At 46.5% G+C, this 16,419-nt stretch overlaps 1 protein-coding gene across 5 annotated transcripts in view; it reads right to left on the bottom strand.

Moving 5' to 3' along the window:
• Positions 1-1,990: 1,990 nt before the first annotated feature.
• The window catches only part of LOC115175177 (E3 ubiquitin-protein ligase RNF19A-like), a 65,625-nt gene continuing 51,196 nt past the window's right edge, over positions 1,991-16,419 (bottom strand). For 2 of the 5 annotated variants that reach the window (XM_029734413.1, XM_029734411.1), the window contains exons 8-10: positions 10,907-11,038; positions 3,547-3,823; positions 1,991-2,426 (exon numbers count right to left, since the gene is read on the bottom strand). In XM_029734413.1, coding sequence (XP_029590273.1) covers positions 2,120-2,426; positions 3,547-3,823; positions 10,907-11,038 — 716 coding nt within the window. In that variant the 3' untranslated portion in view covers positions 1,991-2,119. The remainder of the gene's footprint in view (positions 2,427-3,546; positions 3,824-10,906; positions 11,039-16,419) is intronic. The other 3 variants (XM_029734412.1, XM_029734414.1, XM_029734415.1) reach the window with 3 other exon arrangements.

The raw sequence follows: 16,419 nt of genomic DNA, 5'->3' as shown, positions 1-16,419 counted from the left end.
AGTCCTGTGTTTCCTGTTTGGGTCTAGGTGGTAATTCCTGTGTTTCCTGTTTGGGTCTGGGTGGTGATTCCTGTTTGTCGACAGCAATAGTACTGCAGTTCAATAGCGACTGTGTGTGTGTTTAACGCCTGGATACACAGTGAGTGTGGAGCAGAATCATGCAGCTTTATTAGAGATATTCTAAGCCAGGGAAGGTCAAGATTTTGTCCCAAATGGCACCCTGTTCCATATAATGTGAATAGGGTGCCATTTTGAAAGCAGACCAACCCTCTGTCTGTCTGTCTGTCTGTCTGTCTGTCTGTCTCACACGGTTTACCAGATCTAAAATCAGACGCTGGTTTGAAAGACAGAAGCCAGCAGACAGCCATCTCAAGCTCCAGAGTATCAGAGTCACTGGCCCTGTTCTAAGCTCTAGTTAGAGAGAGGCTGTGCTGCTACTGCTGTTAGTGAAATACTGCAGTATGCATCTCTGTTAAGAGAATGTGCTTTCCAAATGGCACCCTATTCCTTACATGGGCCCTATATCCCAATGGGTACTGGTCAAAAGCAGTGCACTGTAGGGAATAGGGTGCCATTAGGGATAGAGACAGAGTATGTAAGACATTTCTACCTCTAAACGTCACAGGACAACCAGGCCCCTGGAAATCGTTCATATTCACAGCACTGAGTATGCCCACCGATAAATGATCCACCTCAGCTCCTCCACTAGATGTGGAATCAGGACACATCAGCTTGGTCAATAACTTTAGGATCAAGGTGGTTTTGGCTCTGACAGTTTCTGAGACCATCAATTGCAGCCAATAAGTCAGGCCAATTTCAGACAACAAGTGTCCTCTGTTAAAACGGTTTGCATAAAGTCAAGTTAACGCTAAGTGTAACTGGTAACTCTGTTAGGAAAATCCCCTACATTAGGCTATATCTGAAATGGCACCCCTATTCCCTATATAGTGCACTACTTTTGACCAGGGCCCATAGGGATCTATCCTTCGATTGGGAATAAGGTGCCATTTCAGATACAGTTAAAAAATAATAATCACCTCTCAGTGTGGGAGGGAAAGGGGGGATACCTAGTCAGTTGTCCAACTGACTGTATTCAACTGGGTGGCAGGTAGCCTAGTGGTTAGAGGCAGGTAGCCTAGTGGTTAAAGCGTTGGACTAGTAACCGAAAGGTTGCAAGATCAAATCCTAGAGTTGACAAGGTAAAAATCTGTCGTTCTGCCTCTGAACAAGGCAGTTAACTGAGGTCGTCATTGTATATAAGAATTTGTTCTTAACTGACTTGCCTGGTTAAATAAAATGTGTCTTCTACATTTAACCCAACCCCTCTGAATCAGAGAGGTGTGGGGGGGGGCTGCCTTAATCAACATCCACGTCTTCGGCGCCCGGGGAACAGTGGGTTAACTTCCTTGTTCAGAGGCAGAACGACAGATTTTTACCTCGTCAGCTTGGGGATTCAATCAGTGTCAGGACATGAGGAGTTGCAGCATCACGGTACATAGACCAGGACACCTTTACAGAACTAATCTTTAAACAAATCCTGTTACATGTTTTATTAGACATGTTCATCAAGCGCCTCTCGCACGGTAGCAGCACTGATCTAGGGTCAGGGCTATGAGACACACGGCCACATGTCACTATAAATACGTGGGTAAGGGCTTTGGTAATAATCATTTCAAATAGACCAGTGTCAGAGCAGGGAAAGCAGCATCAGAAAGGACAACAGTAAAATAAACTGGAGGTTAACAGCCACCTAAACTAGCCAATCAACAGTTCAGTCATTTATCTGGTTTGTGTCGATGTTTTCTGTCCATCCTTGCGTGTCTCTCTCTCTCTCTCTCTCCCTCCCTCACGCAGACTTTCTCTTTCACACACACACACACACACACACACACACACACACACACACACACACACACACACACACACACACACACACACACACACACACACACACACACACACACACACACACTCTCTCTTTCATTCTCTATTTCAATTTCTCCCTCTTCTCTCGCCCCATGTTCCTCTCTCTTCCTCAGATGGTGGAGCTGGTGGGAGGAGCCTGTAGTGGAAGCAGGGTGTGGTCTACAGAGTAGGCGGAGCGCAGATATTGTCCGACTCAAACAGGCAGGTGGTCCCTGCTTCCTCTGTCTCTTCTTCTTCCTTCCTCTTCTCCTCCCTCTTCTCCTCCCTCTCCTTCATGTTCAGAGGCACACAGGTATTCCTGGGAGTGGGCGGAGTCCAGGTGTTCCCTGGAGTGGGAGTGGCCAAGGTGATCTTGCGAGTGTGCATGGCCAATTGAGTGGGTGCGGTCCAGGGACTCGGCTGATAGGCTACGGATGGACAGGACACTACTCAGGCTGGACTGGCGGGCACCTCGAGGTTGGGCCTCGATCTCCACACGCACCTCAATGTTTGTTCCTTCCCTAAAACAGTGACGTGAATAACATTAAGAATGGGTCTGCTACATTTCAGACATGTATATATAAAATGGGGCAGATTACATCAAAGGAATAACTGAGTCAGAGAAGGATATTGAAATGATATCTAAAGTGCATTCAGAAAGTATTCAGACCCCTTGACTTTTTCCACATTTTGTTACGTTACAGCCTTATTCTAAAATTGATTAAATTGTTTCCCTGCCCTCAATCTACACCGAATACTCCATAACGATGAAGCAAAAACAGGTTTTTAGAAATGTTCGCATATTTATTACAAATAAAAAAACTTAAATATCACATTTACATAAGTATTCAGACCCTTTACTCAGTACTTTGTTGAAGCACCTTTGGCAGCGACTACAGACTCGAGTCTTCTTGGGTTTGACGCTACAAGCTTGGCAAACCTGTATTTGGAGAGTTTGTCCCATTCTTCTCTGCAGATCCTCTCATGTCAGGTTGGATGGGGAGCATCGCTGCACAGCTATTTTCAGCTCTCTCTAGAGATGTTCGATCGGGTTCAAGTCCGGGCTCTGGCTGGGCCACTCAAGGACATTCAGAGACTTGTCCTGAAGCCATTCCTGTGTTGTGTTGGCTATGTGCTTAGGGTCGTTGTCCTGTTGGAAGGTGAACCTTCACCCCAGTCTGAGGTCCTGAGCACTCTGTGGCAGGTTTTCATCAAGAATCTCTCTGTACTTTGCTCCGTTCATCTTTCCCTCGATCCTGCCTAGTCTCCCAGTCCCTGCAGGTGAAAAACATGCCCACAGCATGATGCTGCCACCACCATGCTTCACTGTAGGGATGGTGCTAGGTTTCCTCCAGACGTGACGCTTGGCATTCAGGCCAGTGTGTGGGGGTTTCGATACCAGCTGCCCAGAATAGGGCAACCTGTCATCAGCACCTCGGAGACGACGTCTACCCCCAAACTATTCAATAAACGTCCATATTGTATTCCGTCTCTGTAATCGATTGAATTTGTATTGAACTGACTGGTTTCTCTTAACTGAGGGGATACATTAATTTGTATCGAACTGACTTGTATTGAAACATTGCAAAAAAAGAAAATAGGCTCAATAAATAAATAAAATATATGACAAGAGACACTCACCGCAAGGAGAATGTGTTTGTGTCATGCAGCATCCCAGCACCCCCAACCCCAGCTCCTTCACAGTCTGATTGGCTGTCCTGCTGCTCATCCAATCCCACGCAGGTGTCTGGTTCCGAGGTCGTGGGGGCACTGCTGGTGTTGGGGAGCACACAGACTTCCTGTACGCTGATCCTAACATCCTGTTGGACTTCCTGGACGCTGGTGTCGCTGAGAATGGTGTTGGTCTGGCCGCCCAGTTCCGGCCAGTGGTCGCTGACTACATGAGAGAACAGAAGATCTTCAAGAGAAGTTCAGAAACCGCATCAGATTAGGAAACCAGGAAACTGACAGCATCAGAATAGGAAACAGTTAGCATCAGATTAGGAAACCAGGAAACAGTCAGCATCAGATTAGGAAACCAGGAAACAGCAGCATATTAGGAAACAGTCAGGATCAGATTAGGAAACCAGGAAACAGTCAGCATATTAGGAAACAGTCAGCATCAGATTAGGAATCCAGGAAACAGTTAGCATCAGATTAGGAAACCAGGAAACAGTTAGCATCAAATTAGGAAACCAGGAAACAGTCAGCATCAGATTAGGAAACCAGGAAACAGTTAGCATCAGATTAGGAAACCAGGAAACAGTCAGCATCAGATTAGGAAACCAGGAAACAGTCTGCATCAGATTAGGAAACCAGGAAACAGTTAGCATCAGATTAGGAAACCGTCATACAACAGTATTACAGTACCTCAATATACTCATTCACCATCCATAAATCAATCTGTAGGTTTTATTAATTTGAGATTATTTAGAACAAGACACTGATAAAGCATTAGATTAGGGTCATGTAGGGATTCATAGGTCAGAGGAGTACGCACCAAGAAGGTGCAGAGACAATCCCTAAAGAAAATCCTCATAACTAAAGGGAGGGACAGATTAATACGTGGCTCAAATTTCAGCGTAATGAGACAGCTATCCACCTCGCCATTATAAATACATCTAAAATGGTCTCCATGATCCGGCAGGGTGAAGTGGGAAGCAGAAAGTCACACCCTCTTCCAAGGGTGGTAACCCAGTGAGTGAAGAGAAGAGAAAGGCCCACCCTCTTTCACGGGTGGTAACCCAGTGAGTGAAGAGAAGAGAAAGTCCCACCCTCTTCCACGGGTGGTAACCCAGTGAGTGAAGAGAAGAGAAAGGCCCACCCTCTTCCAAGGGTGGTAACCCAGTGAGCGAAGAGCAAGATACCCTTGCCCGATCTCTCCTACAATCCAAGTGGACGCTAATCGCACACACTGGACGGGGACGTACTTCAAGGGAAGGCGACAGGTGAAAAAGCCATAGGTTTCAAGGTGCGACTATTGAAAAAGTCGACCCTGGCCAAAGATGGGTTCAGGTACATTAACCTGGAAAAACAAACCCCTGGGCAGACTGTTGCCGCGAACGGTGGCTGGTAGATCACAATCCACTCATACCAGTCTCTTTTCTGTTGTAATTTAACCTCACCGGCTATGCACCAAGGGCTAAAGCATCTGGGGGAGGATGAAGAAGTGTTATGTTCCAGTGTGACGATAGCAGCAAGAACTGGTCATAAGCAGGGTTGTAAAACTGCCAAACTGGAAAATGATTGGTCATGGATGGGCTCGAAGATGAGAAGGGAAGGCATACGGAACCACCCACTTTGCCTGGGTGAGTCAGCTCTTTCGACCCCAAACGGCCTGGTTACCGTGTGTTAGCGGATGGGGTCTCTCCCTATCAGATCGTCACGTCTACCAGGATGCAGTAAGTCAGTATTGATATATGCGGGAAGCGGGCTCTCGGGAACAGAGCAGCCAGTGCCATGATGTAAGATAGGAAAAAGGAAGCAACTGCAGTTCAGTATTCCTAATCCTGCTCAGTAGGACAGCCACATTACTGGTATGTCTTGGCCCTGATCAATGGAGTAGGGAGTTCAAGAGCAAAGATAGTTTGTGAGCCGCTCGCTCCCGTGACATAGGGAGGTAGAGCAGGCAGTGGCCCGGATGTGTGAACCAATCACAGTAAAAAAGGGGACGAGGATAAGCCGAGGCTTTGTGGACTCTGGAGTACCAGATACCCGTCTGAGGCTCTGACACCCCCCCTGACTGATGTCTAGCTCAATGGAGTGTTCTCCGTAACCTAACCAAGTCATTTTTGCCAAATGGAGGAACAAAAACACCCCTTAGAATCCTAAAAAGGGCTGAGGGGGTTTCCCAGTGAACCCTGGAATCCTGTCCTCCCGTAGAGCGAAGTGGTTTAAGGTTCCCCCTTGCCTTTTTACAGAGTAGCAGCACCCTCTGCCTGGAGAACCAGATCGGTGCATACCGTTTTCACATTACAGCCATATTCTAAAATGGATTAAATAAAAAAAGAATCCTCATCAATCTACACACAATACTCCATAATGACATCACAATACCCCATAATGACATCACAATACTCCATAATGACATCACAATACCCCATAATGACATCACAATACCCCATAATGACATCACGATACTCCATAATGACATCACAATACCCCATAATGACACCACAATACTCCATAATGACATCACAATACCCCATAATGACATCACAATACCCCATAATGACATCACAATACCCCATAATGACATCACAATACTCCATAATGACATCACAATACCCCATAATGACATCACAATACCCCATAATGACATCACAATACCCCATAATGACACCACGATACTCCATAATGACATCACAATACTCCATAATGACAAAGAGAAAACAGGTTGTTAGAAATGTCTGCACATTTATTAAAAAAAAAAAAAAACAGAAATACCTTATTTAGATATAAATATTCAGCCCCTTTGCTATGAGACTCGAAATTGAGCTCAGGTGCATCCTGTATCCATTGATCATCCTTGAGATGTTTCTACAACTTGATTGGAGTCCAGCTGTGGTAAATTAAATTGATTGGACATGATTTGGAAAGGGACACACCTGTCTATACAAGGTCCCACAGTTGACAGTGCATGTCGGAGCAAAAACCAAGCCATGAGGTCGAAGGAATTGTCCATAGAGCTCCGAAACAGGACTGGTGATTTATTTTTATTATGTTACTTAGATTGACCCACAGGTGCATCAATAGACTAGGGGGTTAAGCTGGATAAGAGTAACCAAAGTTCCCTTTCTCCTACCACCCTAGGTTCATGGTACGACCACGGCTTTGGATGGCACTACGGGAAGCAGGGAGGCTCAGGTTTGTAATCATACAGATCTCCTATCAAGCATCTGGGTCTACCCGGGTGGTGCAGTGGTCTAAGGCTGTGCCACCAGAGATTCTGGGTTCGAGCCCAGGCTCTGTCGCAGCCGGCCTCGACCGGGAGGCCCATGGGCGGCGCACAATTGGCCCAGCGTCGTCCGATTTAAGGAGGGTTTGGCCGGCAGGGATGTCCTTGTCTCATCGCGCACTAGCGACTCCTGTGGCGGGCCGGGCGCAGTGCACGCTGACCAGGTCGCCAGGTGTACGGTGTTTCCTCCGACACATTGGTGCGGCTGGCTTCCGGGTTGGATGTGCATTGTGTCAAGCAGTGCGGCTTGGTTGGGTTGTGTTTTCAAGGGGACGCATGGCTCTCGACCTTCGCCTCTCCCGAATCCGTATGGGATTTGCAGCGATGAAACAAGACTGTAACTACTACCAATTGGAAACCACGAAAATGGGGAGAAAAAAAGGGGTAAAAAAAAAGCATCTGGTTCTAGGGTGTCTGAGTCCAGTTGCTTCCCCTCCTGCTCCAGTAACCCAGGCTAGTCCAGTTGCATCCCCTCCTGCCCCAGTAACCCAGGCTAGTCCAGTTGCATCCCCTCCTGCTCCAGTAACCCAGGTTAGTCCAGTTGCTTCCCCTCCTGCTCCAGTAACCCAGGCTAGTCCAGTTGCATCCCCTCCTGCTCCAGTAACCCAGGCTAGTCCAGTTGCTTCCCCTCCTGCTCCAGTAACCCAGGCTAGTCCAGTTGCTTCCCCTCCTGCTCCAGTAACCCAGGCTAGTCCAGTTGCTTCCCCTCCTGCTCCAGTAACCCAGGCTAGTCCAGTTGCTTCCCCTCCTGCTCCAGTAACCCAGGCTAGTCCAGTTGCTTCCCCTCCTGCTCCAGTAACCCAGGCTAGTCCAGTTGCTTCCCCTCCTGCTCCAGTAACCCAGGCTAGTCCAGTTGCTTCCCCTCCTGCTCCAGTAACCCAGGTTAGTCCAGTTGCTTCCCCTCCTGCCCCAGTAACCCAGGCTAGTCCAGTTGAATCCCCTCCTTCCCCAGTAATCCAGGCTAGTCCAGTTGCTTCCCCTCCTGCTCCAGTAACCCAGGCTAGTCCAGTTGCTTCCCCTCCTGCTCCAGTAACCCAGGCTAGTCCAGTTGCATCCCCTCCTGCTCCAGTAACCCAGGCTAGTCCAGTTGCTTCCCCTCCTGCTCCAGTAACCCAGGCTAGTCCAGTTGCTTCCCCTCCTGCCCCAGTAACCCAGGCTAGTCCAGTTGCTTCCCCTCCTGCTCCAGTAACCCAGGCTAGTCCAGTTGCTTCCCCTCCTGCTCCAGTAATCCAGGCTAGTCCAGTTGCATCCCCTCCTGCTCCAGTAACCCAGGCTAGTCCAGTTGCTTCCCCTCCTGCTCCAGTAACCCAGGCTAGTCCAGTTGCATCCCCTCCTGCTCCAGTAACCCAGGCTAGTCCAGTTGCTTCCCCTCCTGCTCCAGTAACCCAGGCTAGTCCAGTTGCTTCCCCTCCTGCTCCAGTAATCCAGGCTAGTCCAGTTGCTTCCCCTCCTGCTCCAGTAACCCAGGCTAGTCCAGTTGCTTCCCCTCCTGCTTCAGTAACCCAGGCTAGTCCAGTTGCTTCCCCTCCTGCTCCAGTAACCCAGGCTAGTCCAGTTGCATACCTTCCAGTAGCTCAGCCTGATAACACATCAATAAAAGAGGTCACGTTGAGGGCTCTAATTGCTTGGGCTGAGGCCAAGTACGTTTTCTGAAAAAACAAAAGCAGCAAATCTTGCTCTGCCTTCCCAGGTAGTGAAGCGCCCTGGTGTCGTTAGTAACGCGGCTGGTGTTGTTAGTAACACGGCGGGAGTGGCTGAGGTGGTGAGTCAGTGACGTGTTGCCAATTCCAGATTCCTCCATATGGTGCATATCCAGGCTTGGGGTACCCTTAGCAATAATTCTGCTAGTGATGGGTTTATCCCACAAGCAAGCTAATGCTGGTGGAAGCAGTTCCTTTATAGGGCTGTGTGGGACTGGAGTCCCTACAGAAGATGGCCACTCAATGTCAAGTCAGAGGGTGGGAGAATAGGGTTGTAAGTTCCCAACTCAAGGACTTGATCCCATCATCATCCCCTAACTTGCCTTCCATTTTTTACATTTTAGTCATTTAGCAGACACTCTTATCCAGAGTGACTTACAGTAGTGAATGCATACATTTCATACATTTTTCCCCCGTATTGGTCCCCCGTGGGAATCAAACCCACAACCCTGGCGTTGCAAACACCATGCTCTACCAACTGAGCCACACGGGACCTGACACCACGTCGTCAGACAGTGAGGGGAGGGAGTCGAGGCTATCCATAACCTCAGACCAACTGGGCTCAGTTGAACAGAGCTGAGCCTCAGCTGTATCTGTTGGCTCAGAGGCAAGAGGGATGAACAAGATAGAAGCGCCTCTTGGGCCTGTTCCCTACCCAAGGAATTCATTTATAGCCTGTGGGAATATTTCCCCGCTATCACAGAGCAGCAAGCACAAGAACATAGGGGTTGTGCTAGGCTCATCTAGGCTCGTCCTGGAATGGGATAGCAGTGGCCAGTGCTTGGGACAAGGCTAGCTAGGGGAACCGAGCAATGTCTGTTGAAAGAACAAGATGGCGTGGCCTAGCTAGTTAGAAGGCCTGCTGCTGGTGGCTAACAAAAAAGTTGCTAGTGTAAATGACAAACCAAGCTAACTAGTTAGGAGCCTTGTGGCTAATGCTAGCAATATTGAGCACTGTATAACGGCTAAAGCCCCAGGCTAGTGGGTCTAGGTAGTTAGGAGCCTTGTGGCTAACAGCTAGCAATATTGAACACTGTATAATGCTATAGCCGCGAGGCTTCTGGGGCGTTAGCTAGCTAGCAGGTGTGCCGTGGCTAGCTCAGTGCTGGTTGAAGGAAACCGAGTGAAAATAGGTTAACTAGACTAGATGGGAGCTAGCAAATCTACCGTGTTGCAAGTAGGGTATGCTAGTGAGGTAAGCTGGCTCTCAGGGAGCTAGCCAAGTTAGCCTTGCAGCGTGGGCTAACCGAGTCTCAATAGCTAGCAGTGACGCTAGCTACCAATGGAGACTGAGTAATAGACGTTTGAATTTCTACTCGAAAACAAAAAAACTTTCCGGGTTAGTACTAAACCTCTCGACAGGTTCTGAAGACTTCTGACAGTATGCGGCTAAGGTCTGTTCTTATGCAAGACGCAACGCGGAGTGCCTAGCCGTGGTATATTGGCTACATACCACAAACCCCCAAGGTGCCTTATTGCTATTATAAACTGGTTACCAACATAATTAGAGCAGTAAAAATAAATGGTTTTTGTCATACCTGTCGTATACAGTCTGATATACCACTGCTGTCAGCCAATCGGCATTCAGCACTTGAACCACCTAGTTTATAATTAGTAATAATATACAGTATATATCTAGTATATACACTACATGACCAAAAGTATGTGGACACCTGTTCCCCGAACATCTCATTCCAAAATCATGGTCATTAACATGGAGTTGGTCCCCCCCTTTGCTGCTATAAAAGCCTCCACTCTTCTGGGAAGGCTTTCCACTAGATGTTGGAACATTGCTGCAGGGACTTGCTTCCATTCAGCCACAAGAGCATTAGTGAAGTTAGGCACTGATATTGGGCGATTAGGCTCCTGACTAACAGTTATTGTGCTGACATTGCATCCAGAGGCAGTTTGGAACTCGGTAGTGAGTTTTGCAACGGAGGACAGATGATTTATACGCGCTTCAGCACTCAGTGGTCTCGTTCTGTGAGCTTGTGTGGCCTACCACTTCGCAGCTGAGCCGTTGTTGCTCCTAGACGTTTCCACGTCACAATAACAGCACTTATAGTTGACCGGGGCAGCTCTAGCAGGGCAGAAATTTGACAAACTGACTTGTTGGAAAGGTGGCATCCTATGACGGTGCCACGTTGAAAGTCACTGAGCTCTTCAGTACGGCCATTCTACTGCCAATGTTTGTCTATTGAGATTGCATGGCTGTGTACTCGATTTTATAAACCGGTCAGCAATGGGTGTGGCTGAAATAGCCGAATCCCCTAATTTGAAGGGGTGTCCACATACTTTAGTATATACAGTATAGTGACCTATACAATATAGTAAGAACCCTTACAGCTGGCTAGGTCTTCCAGTTGTATCTTGTGTGTTTCGGGAGGCTCATTACGCGGTCGGCACCATCCGTTCCGACAGAGCGACATGGGGACGACACCGTAAACATACGTCAACATCAACGGGACGCCAACCCCTACAGGACACAGGAAGTAAGAGACAGATGATTGTGACATTCCTGATATTAAACATGTATGTATGTATGTATGTATGTGTGTGTATGTGTGTATATGTGTGTGTATGTATGTATGTATGTATGTATGTATGTATGTATGTATGTATGTATGTATGTATGTATGTATGTATGTATGTATGTGATTGTTAGGTCATAATGTGAAGAATTAACAATACATTTTAAAAAATTACACAATGTACTATGTGGGATTTGTACCCTCTACCCCAGTACATCAAACTCCTCCTCACCTGCTATGAACCTAACCTGATGTACAAAGATCTCAGGGTAGAGAGCTGCATCAGACAACATCAAACCAAGTTGGTGTTATCACAAGCAAAAGGCTATCTCGTTGACATTAACACAACACTGGAACACACATCAATGACCCACAGACAGGGTGAAACCAGTGCATGGGGGCGGATGAGAGAGAGAGAGACCGTTGCCCTAGAGCACACACGAAAAAACAAAACAATACATACCTCGGCCTAAACATCAGCGCCACAGGTAACTTCCACAAAGCTGTGAGCGATCTGAGAGACAAGGCAAGAAGGGCCTTCTATGCCATCAAAAGGAACATAAAATTCAACATACCAATTAGGATCTGGCTAAAAATGCTTGAATCATTTATAGAACCCATTGCCTTTTCTGTTTGTGAGGTCTGGAGTCCGCTCACCAACCAAGATTTCACAAAATGGGACAAACACCAAATTGAGACTCTGCATACAGAATTCTGCAAAAAAATATCCTCTGTGTACAACTTAAAACAACAAATAATGCATGCAGAGCAGAATTAGGCCGATACCCGCTAATTATCAAAATCCAGAAAAGAGACGTTAATTTCTACAATCACCTACAGAGAGATGAACCTGGAGAAGAGTCCCCTAAGCAAGCTGGTCCTGGGACTCTGTTCACAAACACAAACAGACCCTACAGAGCCACATGACAGCAACACAATTAGACCCAACCAAATCATGAGAAAACTAAAAGATAATTACTTGACACATTGGAAAGAATTAACAAAAAAACGGAGCAAACTAGAATGATATTTGGACCTAAACAGAGAGTACACAGTGGCAGAATACCTGACCACTGTGACTGACCCAAACTTAAGGAAAGCTTTGACTATGTACAGACTCAGTGAGCATAGCCTTGCTATTGAGAAAGGCCGCCGTAGGCAGACCTGGCTCTCAAGAGAAGACAGGCTATGTGCACACTGCTCACAAAATGAGGTGGAAACTGAGCTGCACTTCCTAACCTCCTGCCAAATGTATGACCATATTAGAGACACATATTCCCCTCAGATTACACAGATCCAAAGAATTAAAACAAATCCAATTTGATAAACTCCTATATCTATTGTGTGAAATACCAGTGTGCCATCACAGCAGCAAGATGTGTGACTTGTTGCCACAAGAAAAGGGCAACCAGTGAAGAACAAACACCATTGTAAATACAAACTATATTTCTGTTTATTAATTTTCCCTTTTGTACTTTAACCATTTGCACATCGTTACAACACTGTATATATACACATAATATGACATTTGTAATGTCTATATTCTTTTGGAACTTCTGTGAGTGTAATGTTTACAGTTCATTTTTATTGTTTATTTCACTTTTGTATTTTATCTATTTATTATCTACTTCACTTGCTTTGGCAATGTTAACATATGTTTCACATGCCAATAGAGCCCCTTGAATTGAATTGAATTGAGAGAGAGAGAGAGAGAGAGGAGAGAGAGAGAGAGAGAGAGAGAGAGAGACAGAGATAGATAGAGAGAGAGACAGAGATAGATAGAGAGACAGGGGTCAGTGCTAAAGTCCAGGAGAACAAACAGTCCTTTCGTAGGGAGAGAGAGGGGGATGTGTGGAGGAGGAGGAGAGAGGGGGATGTGTGGAGGAGGAGGAGAGAGGGGGATGTGTGGAGGAGGAGGAGAGAGGGGGATGTGTGGAGGAGGAAGAGAGAGGGGGATGTGTGGAGGAGGAGGAGAGAGGGGGATGTGTGGAGGAGGAGGAGAGAGGGGGATGTGTGGAGGAGGAGGAGAGAGGAGGAAGAGCAGAGAGGACCACAGTGCAGCTAATGTGCAGAGTCCCCCCCCAGCCTTCAGTGGGATGATGAAATGCAACAAATACTATTTGAACCCTTGTCTCTCTGGCAGAACCCTGGGCCATGGAAGCTTACTGCAGCCTGCCTGTCTGTCTTGCCCTGCCTCTGTGTGTGTGTGTGTGTGTGTGTGTGTGTGTGTGTGTGTGTGTGTGTGTGTGTGTGTGTGTGTGTGTGTGTGTGTGTGTGTGTGTGTGTGTGTGTGTGTGTGTGTGTGTGTGTGTGTGTGTGTGTGTGCGCGAGCATGTGTGTGTGTGCGCGAGCATGTGTGTGTGTGTGTGTGTGTGTGTGTATCAACCCCCTTCTTCCTCCTGTCCCCCTCCTCCTCCTCCTCTCGTCCCCTTCCTCCTCTTCCTCTCATCCCCCTCATCCTCTTCCTGCTCCTCTCATCCTCCTCCTCTCCTCCTCTCCTTCTCCACTGAAGGCTGGAAGGCTGGGTTCTTGTTCATGTCAGCTTTTCCTCAGATTGCGAGTAGAGCCATAAGAGGAGATAGTCAGCTGGCCAATGGAGTGTGAACAGTCAGCACGGCAGTGTGAGTGTGTGTGTGTGTGTGTGTGTGTGTGTGTGTGTGTGTGTGTGTGTGTGTGTGTGTGTGTGTGTGTGTGTGTGTGTGTGTGTGTGTGTGTGTGTGTGTGTGTGTGTCTGTACGTGCGTGCCAGGCATCTCTCTCTCTCTCTTGCGGAGTCATCACTTTAGACCAGAAACACCCATCTCTCTCTCCCACAGTAAGATGTCAAGGACCGAGTCCCAAATAACACCTTATTCCCTACGTAGTGCACTACCTTTGATCAGAGCCCATAGGGCCATTTGGGATGCAGCCAAGCTCTATGGCCTGGAGGTTACTATCTCCACTATATTGACTTCCATATTTGTGACTTTTGCATTTTCTGGCCTTCTGGAACATTGTGAATTTTCATGTGCCTTAATAATAATAAACTTGTATACCATCTGTAAGTACGAATACGATTGATAAATTACGAGCCTTGTTGGTTTAGCCACAGAAAAATACAGCAACCTTCCCGCTAGCCATGATTGGCTAAGATAATGAGCGGGCTGGACATGCAGAGAGATGAGTTCTGATTGGCCTGCATAGCACACTTCTGTCTATTTGAGCTGGTCAGTATGTGTAGGTAATCCTGTCTAACGCAGGGAGAAGCATCTATTACCGTTTACAGGTAAGATAGTCTAGCTAGCTACATTTTCAGATATTACACATTTCTAATTTTGACAGAAAGTTGTTTTCATTTCAAGTTAAAGTGTACTGTTAGCTAGCTAGCTAACGTTAGCTGGCTGGCTCACTAGCTAACATTACGTGTGTGATCTTATTATTCGTATCTCAGAGCCATTTGCTTTGCTAGTTATAGCCTAATGTTAGCTAGCTATAGCCTAATGTTAGCCTAATGTTAGCTAGCTAACAATGAACCTGGTTGGTTAGCTACCTGCAGATTCATGCAGGGTAGTAACGTCATGAGTTGGGATTATTGTTAATTGTTTAGCTAGCTAGCTACGTCTTTAAAAAAAAGACTCCACTATGCAAAAACCCTTTCAATAGAATGTCACTGTGACAACTGTTGATATACGTAGCAGGTAAATTCGCTCTGGCTATCTACTCCGATTTCAGAGCACTCCCGTCTGAAAGTGACAGAGCGCAGAATAACTGACAAATTTACGAACGCTCAACACCCATTGAATATGTCCAGTGTCAGGAAACGTTGGCAAAAAAAAAGCGCAAATTGTTGCCAGCAGCACAGTTACAGTCACCAACGCTCTGGATAACATGAAAACAGCCTAACCAGCTCTGCTAGGGAGAGTAAAATGGTCAGTTATTTTCTCTCTCATTTGTGTCTGGAAGTAGCTAGCACGCTAACCAACGTTAGCAAGTTATCTTGGGTGCTTGACTGTTGTTGTTGTTAGGACAGAACGTTCAATCGACCCTTAAAGAGATGGGTGGGGCTAAAGCTTAAGAGGGTGTGAACGATGCTGAATGGGTGTAGACAAAGAAGAGCTCTCCAGTAGGGTACAAAAACATTCACGGGACATTTTCTCAAAAGTGAGGTTTACAAGTTTATCAACTTTCAAAGCAGAATTACTTTACCACTGTCCCTCTAATGCAGTGTATTGAAATACCATTTTGTAGCTCTGTGTCTCTGCTTTTATCCAATGTAAAAAAAATATATATTTTTTAAATCAAATGTTGCTACATAAGACCGAATCAAGGCGGTCTGTCACATTTTATTAGTGTTCCATAGACTGTCCAGCTAGCAGTTTCCCCCCAGAGGACCGCAGGTAACATTTTATGGCAACAGTGTGGTAGTCAGTAGCAACACCATTCAACTGACAATAGACTCTGAACACAGTGTGGTAGTCAGTAGCAACACCATTCAACTGACAATAGACTCTGAACACAATGTGGTAGTCAGTAGCAACACGATTCAACTGACAATAGACTCTGAACACAGTGTGGTAGTCAGTAGCAACACCATTCAACTGACAATAGACTCTGAACACAGTGTGGTGGTCAGTAGCAACACGATTCAACTGACAATAGACTCTGAACACAGTGTGGTAGTCAGTAGCAACACCATTCAACTGACAATAGACTCTGAACACAGTGTGGTAGTCAGTAGCAACACCATTCAACTGACAATAGACTCTGAACACAGTGTGGTAGCACCACCGCTAACTAACTAGCCATTTCACATCGGTTACAGTAGCAACACCATTCAATAGACTCTGAACATAGTGTGGTAGTCAGTAGCAACACCATTCAACTGACAATAGACTGTCTTCCACTGCCAAAAGCTTTCCTGTATGTATCACATAAGGATACATACAGTCTTTGCCCCCAATTGTTTTTTATGAATGTGCCATTTGATAGCAACATAGAGGTAACTGCCAAAATAAAGGAAACACCAACATAGTGTCTTAATAGGGTGTTGGGCCACCACCAACCAGAACAGCTTTAATACACCTTGGCGTAGATTCTACAAGTGTCCTGAAGTCTATTGGATCGAAGCAACACCATTATTTCATCATTTGGTGTTTTGTTGACGGTGGTAGAAAACGCTGTCTCAGACAGACGCCTCTTCAGAATCTCCCGTAAGTGTTCAATTGGGTTGAGATCTGGTGACCGAGACGGCCGTGGCATAACGTTTACATGGTTTTCATGCTGTTTTCATTTCAAACCATTCAGTGACCCCCTCGTGCCCTGTGGATGGGGGCGTTGTCATCCTGGAA

Source organism: Salmo trutta, chromosome 35 (assembly GCF_901001165.1).
Source record: "Salmo trutta chromosome 35, fSalTru1.1, whole genome shotgun sequence".
In the NCBI taxonomy this organism is placed as follows: Eukaryota; Metazoa; Chordata; class Actinopteri; order Salmoniformes; family Salmonidae; genus Salmo; species Salmo trutta.
This window is presented reverse-complemented; position numbering and strand designations above follow the sequence as displayed.